At 38.2% G+C, this 22,582-nt stretch overlaps 1 protein-coding gene across 1 annotated transcript in view; it reads right to left on the reverse strand.

Moving 5' to 3' along the window:
- LOC146002546 (protein MMS22-like) overlaps positions 1 to 22,582 on the reverse strand; it is a 146,993-nt gene that overhangs the window by 90,036 nt on the left and 34,375 nt on the right. The window contains exons 6-7 of the mRNA XM_083140471.1: positions 8,730 to 8,948; positions 4,970 to 5,083 (exon numbers count right to left, since the gene is read on the reverse strand). Of these exons, the coding sequence (XP_082996597.1) occupies positions 4,970 to 5,083; positions 8,730 to 8,948 (333 nt within the window). The remainder of the gene's footprint in view (positions 1 to 4,969; positions 5,084 to 8,729; positions 8,949 to 22,582) is intronic.

Consider the following 22,582-nt stretch of genomic DNA (forward strand, 5'->3'; position numbering starts at 1 on the left):
AGCCAATAATTCACGCATAATTCCTGGTGAGTAGCCACCCTGCATTAACACAGCAAAATTGTTAAAGGAAATGCTTCCGTGTAATCCACCTTATTGCCAAGCAGGCATTCCAATGCTCTAGCTTCTTGTTTTTCTCAAATTTTTCGTTGCGGCCGTACTTCCTCTCAATGCTAACTACAACAATGAGATGGAGTGATGAAGTTACCATTAATAGGGCACATATAATGGAACATCCAAGCTTACCCAGAATTTGATACTTCGTCACACATATCTATTGTAAACAGCTTTAGAGATTGAAGATTTTCTTGTGTGTGCCTCGATGTCACGTAAATATAGGTAAATTTATTTTATTTGTTAATTTGTCCATCGGAAGTCACATCCATGTCATTTCTTACAACCGTTCTCTGTCCTTTCGGGCCTTACTCTCATTTATAGTTGTTCCTATCCACTCTCTTTTCTACCATAGCTTCTTCATGTCACTTCCCTCGTCCATAAATGTTACATTTCCTTATTGAACTGGAATTTTATTATTTTACGTCTCTTTCCTACCTCGTTACATTAATTGTGACAATAAGGATGAATGGGGAACTGATGAATCGTCCATGTCTTATCCAGGATACAAACCTGTAACCTACCTATCACCTTTCTGTGGTTGCATTTTGATCTGAGTCACTTTTAGACATCTCTATAACAATCACAAATGATGAGGATGTATGATCATTGAAGAAACGACCATGCCTTACCCAGATTTGGAACCTAAGACACCTAGCTTCCTGCCACACAACCACTCTGCCACAACGGGTGGCATTCCCTTCTCTTAATAAACCCTTAGAAAAGGAGATCGGGCTGAATCTATGTTCCTTCTTTGCCTCTTGTCGGCATGCTTTCAGTCCCTTTGTGAATGTCCATGTTTCAAATCCAACAGTTCTTGACTTCATACTGAAGGCATTTTTCATTATGGCATCATGCTTTCAGCAATAAATTCCACCATTATTCAACAATTAATTTCTTATATGCAATTAGCAATTTAATACACCTCAACCCAAGTGTCTCTAGGTTATAATCCAACATTTATACTAGTTCGCTCTAAGGATTATTATGTATACACTTCACGCAATTGTGCAAAAGGTAGGGTTACGTGGATAGAAATAAGAAATAACAAGAATGAAGATTGGTAGGATTAGGTGGATAGAATTAAAAGAAAAAACAAGAATGAAGACTGGTAAGATTAGGTGGATAGAATTAAGAAAAAAACAATAATGAGGACTGGTAGGATTAGGTGGACAGAATTATAAGAAAAAAACACTAATGAAGGCTGGTAGGATTAGGTGGGTAGAAATATAAGAAAAAAGCAAGAATGAAGACTGGTAGGATTAGGTGGATAGAATTATAAGAAGAAAAAAAAGAATGAAGACTGGTAGGGTTAGGTGATTATAATTAGGAGAAAGCAAAAATGGAGATATGTAGGGTTAGGTGGAAAGAAAAAAGATATTACGAAAGAGAATGAATAAAGGTTCACTTAGGTTTAACAGAACCATAAATATAGGTAATAAACGGGGTGGTGGACACTCCACAATATCCGCAGTGGTGCACTGGTTACGTCATGAATGCGTAGCGTGTTAGAGTTAATATATGATACCTAAATAAGAAATCATGTGAATAAAGTATGAGAAAAATATAAATCAGGAGTGGTGACTTTAAGAAGATTTTAAGTGCATTGTTAGATACAAGAGAAATCCATAACATACTTTACAATTAAGTGTTACGTGTGTTTAGGGAGAACTTTTAATGAAACTCGGAGGAAATGATAATAATATTCCAGGTAAAAGAGGCACTGGATAATTAGGTTAGGTTTAGATGAGTTGCAAGTTAGGTTACGTGAAAATTTAGGATAGGTAAAGGATAGTTTGACGTAGGTTTAAGTAGTTTTAGACATGGCATCCATTCTGTTGACACCCTACTCATTCTCCACCATCATGAGGCTCTGGCATGGGCGTCTGCAGGGTTTCCAACTTTTAAGTTACATATGACAAGTAAAAGGAAGGGAAGGATGGTAAAAGACATCAAAAGCAATCAAATAAGAAAAAAGTTGATTGTTGTCAATAAATATGCCATTTCAGGGCACAGTATATGCAAGCCCGCAGAGAGGGGTAGGCTAGAGGGGCTGAAGACGGTGCAATTCAAAGCTTTTTTTTTAAAAAAAAATAAGAAAACAAATTAAGAATATGCGACGGAGAAATGTATACTTACCAGAGGTATGTTTCAGTAACACACAGCAAGAATTTTCAGTTTCCCAAAGTAGTAACAAACGTACATTTTTAAATATATTTTTCAGGCACTAAGACACAACTAAAACATTCTTAAATATGCTAAACAATTTTATCGTTTTTAAAAATGTTCTTCAGGCACTAACACATAACTAAAATATTCATAAATATGCTAAATAATTTTAAACATACAACCAAGTTACGAATTTTTAAATGTCACCTATATTATTTTAAATGAGTTTTTCTTGTTCCTTATATGCAAAATTTGTAGAATGTGGTAAACTATGGCATAAGATGAAAATATCGAAGGGCACACATGAATTGTCTGTGCTTGGTAGTGCGTGAGGGGGAGGGGGGATAAAAGGAGTCAAAATATCCATCTATGGGGCAGAGGATATACTTACTAGAACAGGTATACTACTTGTGTCATTGATCGCAGTAACAGTTGGGCTGAAAAGTTCGTAGGCTAACATAGTAAAAAATATTTTTTTGACAAAATTCGATTTTATTATTCAATATAGTTGCCTTCGAGGGCGATACAATGATTATAGCGGTCATAAAATTTTTCGATGACATTTTTATAGTACGATTTCTCTTTAGCCTCAAAATAGGCCTCAGTTTCGGCGATTACCTCTTCATCAGTGCTAAATTTCTTTCCAGCGAGCATTCTTTTAAGGTCTGCAAACAGGAAAAAGTCACTGGGGGCCAGATCTGGAGAATATGGTGGATGGGGAAGCAATTCGTAGTCTAATTCATATAATTTGCCATCGTTTTCATTGATTTCTGACACGGTGCATTGTCTTGATGAAACAGCACTTTTTTCTTCTTCAAATGGGGCCGTTTTTTCGTGATTTCATCCTTTAAACGCTCCAACAACGCTATGTAATAATCGCTGTTGATGGTCTGGCCCTTTTTGAGGTAATCGATGAATATAATACCATGCGCATCCCAGAATACTGATGCCATAACCTTGCCAGCCGACTGTTGCGTCTTTCCACGCTTTGGATTCGGTTCATCACGTGCAGTCCACTCGGTTGACTGTCGATTGGACTCTGGAGTGTAGTTATGGAGCCATGTTTCATCCATTGTAATATATCGACGGAAAAATTCGTGTTTATTACGGTTGAATATCGCTAAACATTGCTCCGAATCATCAAAACGTTGTTGCTTTTGATCGATTGTGAGCACGCGCGGCACCCATTTTGCACACAGCTTTCGCATGTTCAAATATTCATGCACAATATGTCCAACACGTTCCTTTGATATTTTTAAAGTCTCAGCTATCTCGATCAACTTCACTTTACGATCATTTAAAATTATTTTGTGGACTTTTTTGATGTTTTCGTCGGTAACAGCCTCTTTGGGGCGTCCACTGCGTGCATCGTCTTCGATGCTCATTTCGCCTAGTTTAAATTTAGCAAACCACTTCTCAACGGTTGATTTTCCTGGTGCAGAGTCCGAATAATGTTTATCAAGCCAAGCCTTGGCTTCAACAGTATTTTTTTTCGCCAAAAAGCAATGCTTTATTAACACACGAAATTCTCTTTTATCCATTTTTTCACAATAACAAAAGCTGCTTCACTCACAATGCTATATCTCACGAACTAATTATCCGGCAGCTGTGAAATTTATACACGTATCTTTTGAAGGTTAGTACTAAGTAAAAATCACATGGATTTAATTCTAGTAACGCCATCTATGAGTCAGCCTACGAACTTTTCAGCCCAACTGTTATATTGGGAATCTCTGGAACGAGCGAACCAAAACAAGTCTCTGTGCAAGTACTGACGCGAGACGGCTCCACCAATGAACACGTGAGAGGGAATGGGATTGTGTGGAGGGGGAAACGATTGCAGTTACCATCCACCACAGCAGCGTGTACAGCTTCGCTCCGCCCACATGATTTCTCCCCTTCCCTGCCGGTATGCGCGGCCTTGCCCCAAAGATTCCCGGGATAGAGTATAGTAATTTCGCACACACCTCTTGGCAATAAATCAGGTGATCGGCAAATTGGGCTGGTACATATAATGTATTTTTCTCGTAACATGAGATTTTAATAACAGTCAGGGGATATTTCAAGATGAGTTGCCTCGAAAACTTATAACATTAAATTATTAATGTTACGTGAAAAACATCTATTCAAATGAAACAAAATCCTACATTATATATATATATTCATCTCACACCAATGATGCTACTAAGTTAGCAAAAATTTTGAATTTTTTCACTGTCCGGTGAGTGTTTCCTTTCTCCTTCTTTGATTCTTTGATATAATATATATATATATATATATATATATATATATATATATATATATATATATATATATATATATATATATATAATTATAATTATAATTATTTTGAGTATGAGTTATTTCATTTCATTATGACCAATAGTTCGATTTTAATTAAGCAAAAACCAGGGGCCAAGAGTAAGTGAAACACCCTGTATTGTATACAATAGAACCTAAGGTAATATCTTCAGTGGACTACTGAAAGAACTTAAAATTATTTAACATTTTGCTTTATTGGGACCGAAAAGCTAAAATGTAAAAAAAAACAGAAGATTGTAAAATCTTGAACATAAAATTAGGCTTCCACTGTATCAGACCTGAACAGAAAATTTTCAAAACCAAATTTAACAAATTACTTGATAAATTAATAACTTTATATTTACACAAGCTATAAAAAAAATGTTACCTTTCTTACTGAGTTTTCACACAGTCTGTCAAGATATAATCGAATCATCAACCACAATTCCTTCACACAAGAACACGTAAAAGGTGATTTTCTTTGAAGATCTGTGATCTGCAACTAAAGAATGTTAAGAATTATTAAATTATTGCAAAAGTACAGCAAACAACACATGTTGTGATGACATTTCTATTATTAGATGACAACAAAATACGGATTTGGGTGTGTTCTTCAGGTGTTTACTGCTGGAAATTTAAAATGCAGGACAATTTAAAATTGGCACTGCAAAGTAATTCATTAGTAACCTGTGGTGCAACAGCCCATCAGGATGAGGGCCTACCTACTGACTGCTGGCCTCATTCACACCTGCTGAGGTGGGAGATAATCTAATCAGTTACAGGGTGATGTGTTGTCAGCAGGAAGAACCCCCAGACGTCGTCATAGTTTCCCATGACTGAATTATGCTACTCATCCATAGCTCCCCAATTTCCTCACGATGGTGGTGGCCACCAGTCCCATATGCTGACCGAAATCTCAGGAGAAAAGGTGTTACACTTTCCCCAGGAGACTCGAACCTGCGTGTGTCCCATAGCTGGAGCTCAAACCATAATGCCTTAGACCGCACAGCCATGGCGTGGGACAAAGTAATTTATAATTATTATTATTATTATTATTATTTGGGCTGAGCTGATACCGATCCGATATACCAATGTTATCATTATTGGAAAGTATTGGTTAAAATTCGTCTACCGATACCTGCCGATACTTTTCCGGCATATTGCTCTTTCACGAAGCCACAAAAATGCTGCATGACACTTTCACAGTCTAACTATCCTGGAAATTATGCAAAACTCGAAGTCTCTTTTTATTTTGTACCAATTTTGAATGAAAAACTATGTTTTTATGATTACATAATATCTATTTTAATATTCTGATGCAATTCTTGAATATTCGAAAGCAAATTTCTTGGTAAATTGATGCATATATTGGAGAAGACTTTTTACACATCAATATAGTTCACATTGTATCTAAAGATATCTGTTTGGTGGATACGCGGAGATAGGTAATTTACTCTGATAAGCTTACTTTTCAGTTTTTCCGAGCAAATTTTCTTCGCGATAGATTTCACCACCTGTCTGGTGGCTTCGTCAGGCGTATGTACTGACGAAGCCACCAGACAGGTGGCGAAATCTATCGCGAAGAAAATTTGCTCGAAAAAAATGAAAGGTAAGCTTATCAAAGTAAACACCAATATAGATCAATATTTTGAAAAAAATAATTATTATCGCAATTTTCAAGTATTGGTATCGGTGGGAATCGGTAAGAGTATCGGCATCAGTATCGGTTCAAAGTGGTATCGGCTCAGCACTAATTATTATTACTACTGTCCTTCAAAACACAGCCTTCGGTGATTTCTAAGTTTTGTGGAATAGCTTATTAACTTCTAAATTTCGACAACTCTGTCTGCATAAATTTATTTCTAGTACTAGTACTGAGCTGATATCACTGTGAACAGATACAGTAGAACGTCATTTATCCACATTAATTGGGACCGAAGGTTATGCAGGTAACGATTCTTGCGGATAATCAAACATGTGTTTATTTAACAAAGAAAAGCACGTATGTATTTTTCAATCGATAGAACATTACGACTTCGTTTACCTTTATGACCACTTGCAGAGGCCATGGGTACTACTAAACAACACAAGTTCTCAGTTCTTTGCACAAAGAAGTACTCTTGAAAAACAGTACTGTATTGTACTGCTAGGTTGACGAATTTAAAGTTGCTTGGCAGGTATTCCTTCAGCTTAATTGTTGCAGAGTCCCTTACTCAACATTTCTTCTGCAGGGTTGCCGGTCCATTTAAAAAAAACTAAAACACGTCTAGATCCAATGTACAATTGAAGAAATTGCTTAAATTTGTTCAAAACTGAATCTTGCTTTTTTGAGTGTGCGGATAACTGACATGCGGATAAACAATGTTCTACTGTACCAGTACTGATGCTGATACTCTTAAACAGCCTTGGGCCTCCTATGGGTAAAAATGCTTTGAAAAAGGCCACAAATTGGGAAAAAGGATGAGATACTGGAAATGTAATATTTCAAAAAATATATTAATCTGGGCCTGCTCTTACAGGCCAGCCAGGCCAATATCAATTGGAACAATTAAAAGTTGTTTACAATATTTTTTTTGTTACTTAGTGTCGCTTTTCTGCCATTCTTGGCTAATCACAATGATGAGGACGAGTGATGATATGATGAAATTGATGAAGAGTCACTTGCAAAGAACGCCCAGACCAGGATTCGAACCTGAGACTCCTGGCATCATAGCATGCTGTACTAACCACTCTGCCACAGAGGGCAACTATGAAAATAATTAATATTACTACAGTAGAACCTTGAGTGTATTGTTTTCAGAGAAACAAGATTAAAAAACTTAAAATGTGACATCAGATTATCAAAATAGCTGTCAATCACAAAATCCATTTTTCACATAATATACACGTATGCAAAATCAATTATAATTATTAAACTGAATAATTTTCAAGATAACCAGACTGCAGCCCAGACTCGAGAATAGTATTTGTCAGTATTGGTGAAAAAGAAGCTGCCTGTAAAACTGAAGTACATGAATTAAGTTTACACATACAAATACACATAAAAATAATAACAAAATGGCAGATTTATGCTCTCAGACAATTTAAAGAAATATCTGATCAGTAAAATTCTTAGTAACATTTATCTATTTGTCCTCCTCCGTGGCTGTGCGGTGTAAGGCGCTGTGCTTTGGACTCTGACTGCAGGGCGATATGGGTTTGAGTCGACCTGTGTTCAGTCTCTGGGTTCTCGGCCTGTGTATAGAACCTGTGGCAACCCACTATCGTGAAGAAATTGGGGAGCAAGTGATAGTGTAATCTGGTCTCGGAAATCTCCTACAACAGCTGAGAGTTTGACATCACCCTATTACCGGTTGAAGACCTCTAGGTAGGATTGTGGCAGGAAGACTGAAGATATTTCATACCAATCCTTAGAATATTTCCAAAATGTTGACTGCCATTTGTGGCCTTTCATTTTTGAACTTCTTTTTTTTCCTTCTTCTTTCCTGGTTTTGATACAGGTAAGACAAGTATGGAAGTTTCATGTTGCTCTAATTTATTTTTTAAATAGTTTTTTTCTGAGTCAAATAATCAAAGAGAAAAATATGTAGAACCTATAGCAGGTACAGCTAGGACTAATAGAAAACTAATGTTTGTGGCACAGCTTTTTGAGGGCCAGGGTCTGCCGAGCAGCTTTTTGTTAGGTGACACTCGGTCAGCTCATCATGTCATATCACTGTTTTCTGCCTTTCAAGACTGTAAGAACTATTAATACTGTTATTAATCTATAGTTCCTTTGAGGAAGACTATAAGGGATAGAATAAGGAATGAGAAGATCCGACAGACAGTGGGTGTGGTGAAGCTTCAGGACATGATAGATCGGGCACAGATGAGATGGTTCGGACACATGAAGAGGATGGGTGCAGAAAGACTGCCAATAAGAGCTTACAATGCACAAGGAGCGAGAATTAAGCCAAGGGGAAGACCAAGATGTCGGTGGAAAGAGCAGATAGAGGACAGTGTTAGGAGAAGAGGACAAGATTGGAATACCATGGAAAGAGAGGAGTGTTGGAAGACCAGGAAAGAATGGAGAGGCTTGACTTCTATGCTGAACCAGCCAGAGGCAGGAAACGGCGAAGGATGACGATGATGAAAAGTTCCTTCCTTACCTTATCAAATCTAGATACTGCAATGTTTATTAAATCGGCCATCAACAGTAGCACAGCTACATCAAATTTATTTCTTCTTACTCCCAACATGTCAAATGAAGGAGATGCATCATCCAAGTTCATTAAGCTCATGTTCTTTTCCACAAGTGATGTCAAGGTCAGATGGTACCACCGTAGATCCAGGTGTAAATGGAATAGGTGATACACTGGCAGGTTACACTGAAACATGAAAATGCATATTGTATCTAAAGATATCTGTTTGGCGGTTACGTGGAGATAAGTAATTTACTCTAAAAAGTTCAAGTTTCAATTTTTCGCGTAGTTTTTGTTCCCAATCGATTTCGTCATGAGTACATGACTGATGAAGCGACCAGACAGGTGGCAAAATAGTTTCGAACAAAAATTATGTGCAAAAATGAAATGTGAACTTTTTAGAGAAAAATACAAATGCATACATTAAAGAGATAAATAGTGAATGCACACGCGAATGTGTGTGTGTTTGTGTATATATATATATATATATGAGAGAGAGAGAGAGAGAAGAGGGGAAGAGAGAGAGAAGGAGGGAGAGAAAAAGATAGAGGAATCACTGTCTGGCATTATGCATTCTGTCGCAATAGGGCAAACTAATATATTTTCTTCTATTTTACAATTTCCTGCATTATAAGTTTTTTGACCTTGGTCCACTGAAAAATGCCAAATCAAGGTTCTGCTGTACACAATGAACCCTTAAAGAAATGAACGTAATCTACATACACATTATGCTTTAACTTGTTCAATTTCAAGAAAAAGGTTTTCAGTTAACTCTTATTACAATGTTTAATTTCTTTTTACAAAAAATTGTTGCAGAAAAAAAATTCTTAAATTTGAGAAATGTATATGAAATACAAAATATTATATGTCTGAAAAAACAGCATCGTATAGATTTCAGAAAAAATTGATAAATAACAACACACTTTGTAAAATATTTTATACGATTTCCTGAAAAACAGCAAAAAATTCCTAGTCTTCTACACAAAACAAGGCATTTTCTGGCCAGTCTACATAGTGTTAAACTAGGATTGCCAATGCCAATATCAGAAAGTATAGGTTGAAATTTATTCACAGGTAACAGTTGATACTTATGTGGAGTTTGGATATTTCAATGGGTCTGCAAAAATGCCATGGGACACTTTCGCAGAGTCTAATTATCCTGGAAATTACACAAAATTTGAACTTCTCATATATTTGGAATATTTTCATGTTCTGATGTAATTCTTGACTATATTAAATAAAAAGCTGGTAAATTAATGCATACATATTACTTTAATATTAATCAATATCTTGTACAACTCTTACCTCTTACCATTTTTAAGCAGATCAAAGCAGTATTGGCTCAATCCTACTTTAAATTATGTTCAATATTTTATGATACTCATGACCATGGAACGGATTTATATGTAGTAAAAATGTGCTATATATGTAAATATATATTTAGTTATTTTCACCGAATTGTGAAAATTTACCTTTTTAATAACATAAGACACTACACGAGCTACATAAAATACAGTCTCAGCATTGTAATCATTACCGTGACTGTCTTGAAGAGAAACCTGATTTTATACAACAAAATTTTTGCTTCTGGCACTGCTGTGGGAGTTAGCAATGGGCTGCTCAACTTGGAACTCTCTTCCAACATTGTCAAATTAATGTTTGTGACAACCAGGAACCAATGCTTGAACCCTCATTCTCAAATGTTGATAACTATTGCAAATAAACAGGAAACTCAAGTGTTTTTCACAATGGCAAAAGCATAAAAGCATACAGTTGGGAGGTGTAAAAAAAATATTGCTCAGATAACAGAAAACTTGTGATTATGTCAAGTGGAGGGTATGAAAAAGATCGTAAACTTTCGTCTGTTTAATGTCGCTTCAGACTTTGTCAGTTATTTGCAAGAAATTCACCCAACTCTTTCGGTCACACGGGGACGTGTAGTTATTGCATGAATATGGAGTATATGTAGAGAAAAATTCTGGAATATGGAAATCATATGTAAAAATAACTAAATATGTAAAATATGAGCCAAAACCTAATATATGTACAAATATGGGGAAAAAAACTAAATTTTTCGAGTCTACATACCATGATGTGCAAAAATAACACAAAATATAACTAATTTCAGCTTCACACATAAATATATATTTACATATAAAACCATTCCCTGCTGATGACTGTAGCAAGAAGACATGCATCCATAGAAAAGAATGAACATTATCATGGTACGTCCATGTAGACGTCGCCTCTTGTTCGTGCAGCAGCATAAGAACTCGAAACCTGCCAATTTTATAACACACAATCTACTCTGAACCTTTAAGCCACCCCCATTTATGCCAAATATCATGAGATAACGCAAAGATGTGTGGACAAGCAGATGGTGATGGAAAACCTGGGTTTGTTACTTGAGACACAACATTGCATACCCCTAACTACCCCAATCATAGTGCGACAATACTGAAGGAATAGATCCATAGAAATAAGTTAAACATTTGATTCAAAATGACTAGAGGCAATAATTTTTGGTAAATAAAAAAGCAAAATTTTGGTACAAAAACAGTCTATTAAATTGGGCACACACAGGAGATATACAGGGAGGTTATTTCAGTCGTTCACCGCCAGCGTGTCGGCCGGTCGGCGCCGCCTTCATGCAACAGGTCCCGGCAAATTGCGTTAGAGGAAGTCCGTAACAGAAACAGCTTGTTTTGTAATGTTTCCAATTTTCACAATTACAGTTACAATTACAATTGAATAAGCACGTACCTTGTCGCAAGGATGCTGGAAGAGGTGTCCTCCCAAATACAAATATTTCTGGCACCTTATTTCTGACATCTAATCTTAGATTAGACATTGCTACTTTATCGTCAGTTGACAGAAAGGGAAGACAGCATCCCGGCGCATAAAGCGAACCAAAACCGTAAAATGATATTTAAAATTAATAATAGTGATCATTAACCTGGTGTGTTATAAGATATATTGAAAATGACCTCCTTCAACAGCAATACAACACGTTTCTTAGGTTCAAGAGATCCTGTCTCTCGTAATTGCCTGACCACTTTTCTGCAAGAGTTCGTTTTCACGTAATTATCATACATAAAAACTCGATGTTCAAGACTATATTTGTTTAGCGGAATAACTAATGAATGAATAACAATTAACACACAATAAAGCACTAGCACACCAACTCAATAACATATTATAAACAACACGCGTATTGATAAACGCAAACAGAAGTGAACATGAATGAGCGTAGGCTCACTACTTCTGGTAACCGACAGTGTTGCTAACCATTTTCCGGCAATGTCCCTACAGACATAGTAAAAATCTCCCTACAACTGACCAAATGTCCCTACGCCAAGTAAAGCGTCTAAAAAAACAACACCTCATTAGCATGCAAAACAGAAGAGAAAATATACACATTTACTTACCAAATCTTTCTGCTCGGTGCTCCACAATTAATGAAGGAGCGAATTTACAATACAGGACCCCTCCCCGATTTTTGTAATATTTCGCATACTCACTAATTGAGGCCTCCGAATCACGAATTTGAAGTTAAAATTTGTGGGTCACCTGTAGAAATAGCAAAATAAGTGAATTTGAGTGGTCCGTGATCGGCACGATTGCTCATTACTTACCGGAAGATTTTGTGTTTCCAATACTTAAAAAATGAAATATACATTCCTGATATTGCTACGACCCCAAATTTGAACTATGTTTGCCTATCCTATCCTATCCTATCCTAACCTAACCTAACCTTACCGTGAATGGTTCGTGGGGTTATCCGTCAATGGCTTGTGGGGCTACCCGTGCTTGGTTTTTCGACCCCAAATTTTAATTATGTTTGCCTTGCCTAACCTAACTTAACCTAACCTTACCGAGAATGGTGAGTGGGGCTATCCGTGAATGGTTTTGCGCTAATTGTGATTACGAACCGATAAAAAAATCGTATTCATCATCGAAGACACCATTTTCGTATCCTGCAATTTTACGATCGATGCACTGTTGCCAAACTTACCTGTAATCAAATCAGTCCACATTCCACATGTTCTTCTACATCGTGATTGTCACTGTCACATGTAATCCCCTTCTTTAGGCAATATACCGAAATCCATAAGTTTATTAATTACCCCACGAAATCCTCCTGCACACTCCACCTAAAAATCTGTACAACATTAACAACTTTTTTACTGTTCTCTTCCGCCATTCTTACACGATCCATGCTCTCCAAGTATGAAATCAACAGTGTGGCAACGCTGTAGACAGCGTAACTAATTGCGAACGTCAATTGTTCATATCAACAAATATGGCTACCATACTTGTATACGGAGAATCATTGCGAGAATTGAAATGCTTATTTTACAACTTCTACACGTTAATGAACAATTTTTTCACCTCACCCCAACATGTTAACTTGAGATAAATCATCACGACTAATTATTTCGTGAGTATAAGACGTAGCATAGAAATTACAGAAGGGTCCGGTATTGTAAATTTTTGCCTTAATGAATAATAGGGGTGTGCGGGACAAAATGTTTTGGGTCGGGACGGGAATTTTTTTTAAATCCCGACATTCGCAACGGGAAAAAATTGCAATTTCCCGACCAAGTCGGGAAATTTTCGAAATTTCCCGAAGCTCAGGAAATCTCGAATTCTACACGTCATTTTCACTTTAAGTGATTGTTTTTGCATTTCTAGAATAAAAACTTACAATTTATGATAAGTTCCAGAAACTTACAATGCAGAAAACGTCGAGAATTAACGACTTTTTAAAGTGACCATTCGGTATTTCCCGACTGCTTGGGATCCCGAAAAGTCGGGAAGTCATTTCCCGAAGTCGGGATCGGGAAGGGAATTTTCTTTTCCCGATCCCGGTCCCGACTTTTCGGGATCCCGCACACCCCTATTGAATAACGTTGAGTCATTTACTGTTATTTGAAGTCATACATGCTGCTGCTGTGAAGAGATAGATGTTGGTTGGTGATGCTGTATTTCCTGAAGTCTTTAACAATTCTGGTCCCATTTTATTTCTCTTTTTTGTTTTTGTATCACTTAGGTAACATTGAAAATATTCTTTCAGTTTCCGCGTTAGAATGTGGCAATGTTAGCACTATTTTCGCGAGAGTGGAAATGTTTTCAAAAAATAACTTGCCTTGAAAGTTCTCGGTAACCGATAACATGTTCCAAAATTCTGATGGAGACTTGTTGGTTAGTTGTTTTTTCTCTTCCTCACTAAAGTATCCAGATAAACTAATCCATTCATTCCAAACCGAGCACGAAGAAAGTGCAGCTGACTGGCAAGTAAGCTTTGCACTTTTGCGCAATAAAAAGTTATTTTCCAAGATTGAAAAAAGTCCCTACGTTTTCCTTCATTTGGCAAAATCTACGCGGGCGAAATATAGTGAAAAGTCCCTAAGGTTGGTATCACTGCCGACACTGTCTCATTCGTGCAGTATGAAGCGCCGTCTCGCGGCTGACAACTCCCCCGATAAGCTGCCGGTGCTCTCGCGACAACTGAGGATAAAGTAGCGATGTCTAATCTAAGATTAGATGTCAGAAATAAGGTGCCAGAAATATTTGTATTTGGGAGGACACCTCTTCCAGCATCCTTGCGACAAGGTACGTGCTTATTCAATTGTAATTGTAACTGTAATTGTGAAAAGTGGAAACATTACAAAACAAGCTGTTTCTGTTACGGACTTCCTCTAACGCAATTTGCCGGGACCTGTTGCATGAAGGCGGCGCCGACCGGCCGACACGCTGGCGGTGAACGACTGAAATAACCTCCCTGTACTATGTAGATTTTCAGCGAAAAATGCAGGCTCGACGAGGACTTGAACCTGTGTCCTGGTCAAGCCTGCATTTTTCGATGAAAATCTACATAAAAACAGTCTATTTTGGGTTCAAAAGCGGTAAATAATATAACATTTCAATGTTGTAGTGGTGAATAATCACATCAAAAGTGCTGTGTAAAGGGGGTCCATTTTGGGTCCAAATATTTACAGCAGAATTAATCAATTTTCCATGAATTGCATAACTCACAGGATACTTCAGACTTCAGAAAGTGTTGCGTCTGTATATAAACAGTAAATTTCGTGTTTAAGAGTCTATTTTGCATTTTGCAGTTCATTTCGCATTATTTCGTGACAAAACAGGGTAGGAAAATGAAATGAAAAATGAACATTATAGCATGTTATTTCATATTTCGTGTTTTCGTCAAAAACGAAATTTGCATGCCTCTAAAAATGACACATGCACCTTAGAAACGTGAATGTTCAAATCACTTCCATGAAGTTTTTCTGTAAGAAAATGTTTATGATTAACATATAAATGATAAATTATAATATGTGCATTCATGGAAAATAATGACACACCAACTAAAGTCTTTAAGCAAACAATAAGAAGTCATTTATTCAACGATGATTCATGTAACATTATGAGATACCAAGAATTAACCTATTCGGAAATGACAGAGTACAGCATAATTCTCGATTTGTATATGTTTAGCTTCAAACCATTAACCTTTGGATTACAAGTTCTGATTGAATAACAAGTATTACACTTGTTTGGTTAAAATACACTGACCCATAATTACATGAACTGACTACAATAGAAATCGGAAGCTTTAATAATGTCTTATTATTCCAAGCTCTCTTCTAGCTGTTAACACTCCTGAGATATATAAATTTCCCAATATGGTTAACATTCGAAATGAACGTGTTGCTGTTCAAGTTGCCATGAGTTTGTCTGTGAAACTCGAATCTGCCTAGTTTGGCAACAGCATATTTCTCAGGTATTAGGAATATTAGGTACTTCTCTTTTCGAGAAACAGGACACACTCAATGTTGCTACACTCTCCCTCCATTGTATTTAGCATCCCAGAGCTTTCACTCTTTAACCACCTCATTTATTCTGTAATAGTAGAAAGCGAGATCAAAATTACGTTACGGATTTGCAGTGCCCAGTAAGTTATTTTCTATTATTTCTCGTCCAACAAATACTGCTGATATGCATCCCATGTCACCGAAGGTGAATGCTCATATTCTGCCAGAATTGCACTGCTTTTCTTGGTGTCGCAGAACATTACATTACAAAGTGAAAAATCGTGTGAAATGGCCTTCAAACTTCTATACGTGGCATTTCTAAAAGAACTTTAAAATATATACTTTTTCTTTTCGTGACTAATGTAACATTTATACGAGGAACATTCAGGACCTCCCAAATATCAGTTAGCAGCACAAAATTTCTTCCATTAAGGAATTTACACACTCCATGTATGTCATATTATTTGGCCAATAATACATTTTAATTTTTATGTTTTCTTTCATCCAAAGTACCATAAAAATCAGAACGTTCCTTCATTTTGTGATGAACTAATTTCAACCACATTTCACATTAGTGTCAGAAACTGCAGGATTTAAGCTTTACAACGATATATAACATGATAGGGTTCCGTAAACATGAAAAATCAATGCAAATGTCCCAAAAGCATGGAACGATCCTGTACGGTTTCATGTTGGCTGTCTGAATTATTCCGTGCATAATACGCACCACAGTTTTTGGGGGCAAAAATTTTGGAAAAAAGTGAGCACTATACATGAGTAAATACGGAATTCATATAGAAGTAATCGGGCTTTTATAGAAATTTCAATTCCTATAGTTCTTATTTGCTTGTCGTCACTTTCACATTCAAATTCACTTTTGTGGGCTTCCTACGGGATCTGGGTCTGGACTTGGGCTTCCTTCTGGATATGAGCTGAGACTTCCTTCTGGCCTTGGACTTCCTTCTAGATCCGGACTTGGACTTAATCTTCTTATATCACAAATCTTTTGCTTTTTTGATTGCCCTATTTGAGTTGACTAAATCCCAGAAAGTTTTGCCTTTTGTTTTCCCAATACTAATATCAAGTCCAATCTAGTAACCCACCTTGGAACGTTGATTAGAATGTGCCACCAACTATACTGTTCTCAACCAAGAGTGTAAACTTGATACTGCGGTTGACAAAGCGCTCCCAAGTCGGTGCAGCGATCGTGACGCGCAGCCAAAAAGTGCTGTGAGTCGTGATCGGAATGTGCCACCACAGATGTAATCAAAAATTCCACAAAGGGGAACGTAGTAAGCCTACAGATCAGAGATCTGTTATGAGACACAAATTTATATCGGTCTTTTCACTTCTTTATATTTCACATATATTTGCATATGAGCACTTTGCTAATTTTGCCATTATCTTTATTAATTAGTCATCTTTATATCTTTTCTTTTTTTCTTACATTGTATTTTATTATTGTTTATCTTTCTAATTAATTTTTACGTTTATTTACACTACAATGTATTTATAATACAGCGAATCTTCTTGTTTACATGCCTAGTGCTGCCATCTCTGTTTCACTTTAGCAACTAGTTACAAGTATTAGGTCTATTAGGTCTAACGTGCATTTTTAAAATTTCCATGACATTGTTCTGTCGCATTGAAGGTGCGATCCGCGCAGCAAGGAGACAAAAGACAAAACGGAGACCGAAGACTACTGACGGTAGATTTGGGAGTCGGATGGCTTTGTCTACGCGGCTGGTCCAGGGATACGTGCCTCCAGGTTACGTTGCCGAGTGGTAGGAAGGATGAACCTAACCTACTCACCCACCTTGGGCTTCATTGAACCCACAAAACTACCTGGCTATGCAACCTGGACGCACCTATCCCCGTGCAGCTCTACGCTGTCCTCCAGTGACCATTAACATGGAGGATGTCCCCAATAGACCAGCATCCATTCCGAGGAGTGATTGCTGGTTTATCATAGGGACTTTCAGCCTATTTATTCCGGAGCGAGAGGTACGCTTCCCGGACTTACCCGCCCAAATATGAATTGATAAATCAAGATGTTGGAAAGACACATTTAATATTCTGGGAGTTAAGACATTTACTTATATACAAGCACTGCACAAACTTATAGGTTCGTTTTTACACTTAGAACCAACAAATAGGTAACAAAAAGCATGGTACTTACATATCCTGCATTCACCTCATCACACATGGGCCTTAAAACAAACACTTTTCACTCCAACTATAAATGGGGGGATTTTCTGTGGGTTTTCACTAAAAATATAGCGGTATCTTAAGGCATATGGATGTTGGCTTGCACATGAACTGTTTCAGGGAGCTATATCACCAAGGATGGGCCTAATAATCGTGGATGTCTTTGGATACAAAGACATCATGGTTTCCTGATGGCTCATTGCCCTCACCATGTGGTATTGAAAATTTCCGAATTTTCATGGATATTGGTTTCATGCACTTTAAGATACTTCAAGTGCTGTAATTCATCCATATTATACACTACAGGGCTGTTTCCCAGCACTTAGTGGATATTCCACATGTTAGAACACAATGGCTTCTCCTTTGTCCTCTCTCCACTGGCCTACACTGGCCCAAAACTTGGAGCGATGTTAACTATCCTAACTATCAACACAGAGTGAAATCAAGATGGCTTCCTCACATGTTAGAAGCTATCACAGTCTCATTGTCTGGTAGCCACGCCCATGAGGCCATCTGATTGGTTCACAGCATCTTGGGTTACTTGCCTTTATCTAGTACCTAAGGAAATCCAATAGATGGCAGTCCAGTCAGGGCTAGTTCCACTGACTCTCACCAGATGGCTCTGGTGCTGTGAGACCGATTGTCTTTTGTCCAAAAACATCGATTTTTTGATGTTTTTGTGGTTTGTTTGCACATATAATTGTGGTTTGGAGTTATTTTCAGGGAAAGCAAGTTAATTTGTGCTTGCACAAATGTTATCCTGAAAATATCTGTTTTAATAAAAAATTTGCATGAAAAACAACATGTGCTCTCTGAATTCTGTTTGTCCAAAAAAAGGATGTCTTTTTGATAACCAATGAATTTTGGTCTGGGGCTTATTATTTACTTAATATTTTGATGTTTTATCATACTTTTACTAATTAGGCCTAATTTCTGTTAATCTTAACATATATGGGAATGTCTATTCCTATTAATTTTACCTGAATTGAATTGGCCTTGTACTTTGGTTGGAGTGGAGTGCTGCCTGTATGTATTGGGGATGTATACCCAACCTTTGGTTGGTTATACATATCCCGGGCCCTCGGGAAAAGAAAAAGGATACGTGAAGCGGATCATTTTTCTTTACCGTTTACTACACTATACCCAAATACATACACAAAACATTTATATACACACTGAATCGTTATGACCACGCTGGTCCGAAAAGAACATATACATGAAAAAAAATAAATTTGCACTTATTCTTGTCCGTCACATGGATATATGTTTGAGATATTGTTCTGTCCGATATATCGAACGATTTCCTAGACGGTATATACATGGTTAATATAACACACACTTAAAAGTTTTCAATAGATGTTCATGTTATAATGTCTGCTTTTTGTCGCACTGAACACAGTTTTTGTACTCGACCTGAGCTGCATAATAGTTTTTAGACATGTATCTAATGTCTCTGCCCCTCATTCACTTGAGGGTGCAGTACCTTGAAGAACTGTTCATCATACACCTTGGTATGTTGTCCACGTTTGGTCACCACACAATTGTTCTTCAGTATCTCCTTAGGTGGAGCATGCTGTCGCCTGGCTTTGCGCAGCATCCGTTGCCAGCAAATGTTTTTTGTTGCTCGCTTGGCGGAACAATGCTTCTACCTGGCTACCCATTGGGATTGTGAACAATCTGTGGAATGCACTGCTTGCGTGAAGTCTGTAGGATTGTCATGGTGGTTCGTTCCTGGATGTCAATGTTCGATTACGAACCCCTGACACACTCCCTGCTTCCCCATATTGCTGGAACGCTGAAAAGATTGTCTCTGGTTCCTGGCATAATATGCTTGGGGGTCTGCTTCTGCCTATGACACCATGCACTTTTGTATGTTTGCTCCGGGGTTTTGTGGTGACACTGAGGGGGAGTTGGAGTGATGTACTCACTGGCCCCACTTCACACGCAGGCTTTGACCTTACCCTTGTTGGTTATGGGTTGTTCCTCATAAACAACCCTATATGTTTGGGGGTGCTTGCATCTCTCTATTACCGCTAACCCTGGTTTGGTCGAACCCAACCCATCGGTAGTGCAAATACCCAATAATTGCTAAACAATATTTCGCTTGATTGGTAGTGAGTGATCTAGCATAGATTTGCACTCATAAGGAAATAAATCTCTATATGATGGTTGGACTCACTTTTGTGTCCAACAAAGAAATGGCCCTGGTATACAATAATGAAATTATCCTTTATACCACAATGAAATTGCCTTGGCATATAATACTGAAGTAATACTTTTGTATACAACAATGAAATAATACTTTTGCACAAAACAACGAGGTAATACTTTTGTACAAAACAACGAGATACTACTTTTGTACACAACAATGAAATTGACTTTTGCATACAATGATAAAATAATCCCTTACACGATCTTGACATAAATTTTTCTACCCTCTGTACAAATGGGTGAATGTCACAGGCCAGACAGAACCTCATCCACAAAACCTCTGACCTTTAACATATATTAATACTAGTGTTCAAAAAATGTGTAGCTTTTTCTCCTCATCTTGTACCTGTTGTACACTCCTATCCGTGCGTCTTACCCTGGATGCGCTAGAGGGATACCAATACCTCTTATGCGACTAATACTATAGCGCAGGAGCCGTACCGTCGCGTACTTCTCTCCTAGGTCCTACTGATATCGGGTTTAGGAAGAAACGTAGAGCTGACGAGCAGACATCTACAGTTTCCATGGGGAAGTATCACAAGGGTACGAGGGTGGAGCCATTTGTGCGCAGTTACTCGTCTTACCAACAGACAAAGCAAGTCGTAGGGAAACGGCTGCACCCCGTCGGGATTGAGGTTGAGTCCTCGTTGAATTCAGAGGCCCCTTGGCTTGAATTAACTTCTTTGAGGTACTCTCGATGCTAACACCGGATGTAGTAGTCTGAGCTTCTCAATGTAATGACTATACACCTTATAGCTACACCTCCACAACTTCATGTTATTGACATGTTGGTTGGGTAGGCTCTTACCGCTAACACAATGAACAAGATTAAATATGTTATCTGTCACCTGATCACTACAAACTAATGGACCGAAGAAGGTGTGGAACAATTTGTGGGTCTGTCCCTCTAGAGCTTTGCTTTGGAGATGGGATTTAAGAAAAACTAAGTCATACACTTTGATCACAGTCCTGTTTTGCTGTGATTCATTTACCTTATTGTTGGCTTTGTTTCGCCTTTCGGCCGTCCGGGATACAGCCATGAACAATTGCTGATCCCATTCGGTTTGTTCACCTGTAGGAATATGGAAATGTTCCATAACGGGGTTCCTGAGTGAAACATGTAACCTAAGCTCTGCTGGTGCGTACCCAGTGGTGTCATTGATCGAGTGATTGATAATGCTAACCACTGCTGGTAATTTATCTGACCATGTTTTATGGTTTTCATTGCACATAAGCTTTAAGAGCTTTCCCATCTCGAGGTGTGTCCTCTCAACCAGATTGGCGGATGGGAGATATGATGGTATAAACAGAATTTGAATTCCCATATATTCAAGGGTTTGAGTGAATTGCTTGGCCCTAAACTGGGGACCATTGTCTACTACGATTCTTTGAGGAAGTGGAAAATGTACAAAACATATATCAATGAGTTTCCTCACTATTAAATTCCATGCTTACTAACCGAGTTGGAATTGTTACACCCTGGCCACCATCACCCCCAGCGAGAATAGCACTGGCTAGTTTCCCGAGGGTTGCTCATAGGGCAGAATGGCATTCATCTCGCTCTGTTGAGATTCCATTTGTTTACCCTTGGGTGGGTGACCTGGTTTGGTGAACCATTTTACCTCATCGAGTGCGTTGAGTATGGTATCCATACCTCGTGGGCTGAAGTGAACCAGGTCGGGTCTCATGTTTTGACCGTAACCCATGGTTTCCTCGAACAGCGACATGTTCATTTCTTGGCCCTTGTGCACAAATTTCGATGAGGAATCCAGAACCCTTACGTTGCTATTATCATCAAGGGATAATATTTTTGCAATCAATGAGTCATACATGGCCCAGAACCTGTGTCGGTTCTCATTGGCTAACCTGGGAACTGGCGGAGGAGTCAGAACAATGACCTTCTGAGCACCTTTCCTCTTTAGGGTGTAAATGATATCCTGGAGGTTCCGGAACACCTGGTTGGTGTCCTTCCCTCGGAGCATATCATTTGTGGATACCATTAATAACACATTTTTATGAACACACTTTTCCCTTCTCAAAGCACTGAGCAACTGCGCTGAGGTTTGTCCAGATATGCAAAGTCCGATGTGGTAATTACCATCACTGTCTCTTTGGACAGGATACCCGAATTTTCTTTGCGCAAGACGTGACAACATTGAATCACCCACTGCCTGATATTGATTTATCAGTGGAGTGTGCTTGCATGAATCTGAACATTGTGGGACAGGTTTAGGTTTGGCATCGCCCTTCCCCACGTCAGGACGTTGCCTACCTAGTTTCCCTGGTTGTGCACATTTGGATGCACCTCAGCGAGATGCTCGGAAGACCCGTGTGAGCTGGCGGAACTCTTACGTTGGAACGTTCCACCCTTTCTCCGGTCTACCTTGGTTCTGTTTGGGTACTCCTTAGGCCGGGAGCCCCTCGCAGACTTGCACATGTGAGCGTCCTCCTTTTTGGACGAACCGCTCGCTTCACCCTGACCACGACTCACATAGGTCCGGTTAATGCGAGTCGTGGCTTTCCCGTAATTGGGTCGTGCTGGCCTTGCAACTTCCCTCTCAGGATATTGTGGTACTTGCA

This window comes from Lepisma saccharinum, chromosome 18 (genome assembly GCF_977018435.1).
Source record: "Lepisma saccharinum chromosome 18, izLepSacc3.1, whole genome shotgun sequence".
Lineage (NCBI taxonomy): Eukaryota > Metazoa > Arthropoda > Insecta > Zygentoma > Lepismatidae > Lepisma > Lepisma saccharinum.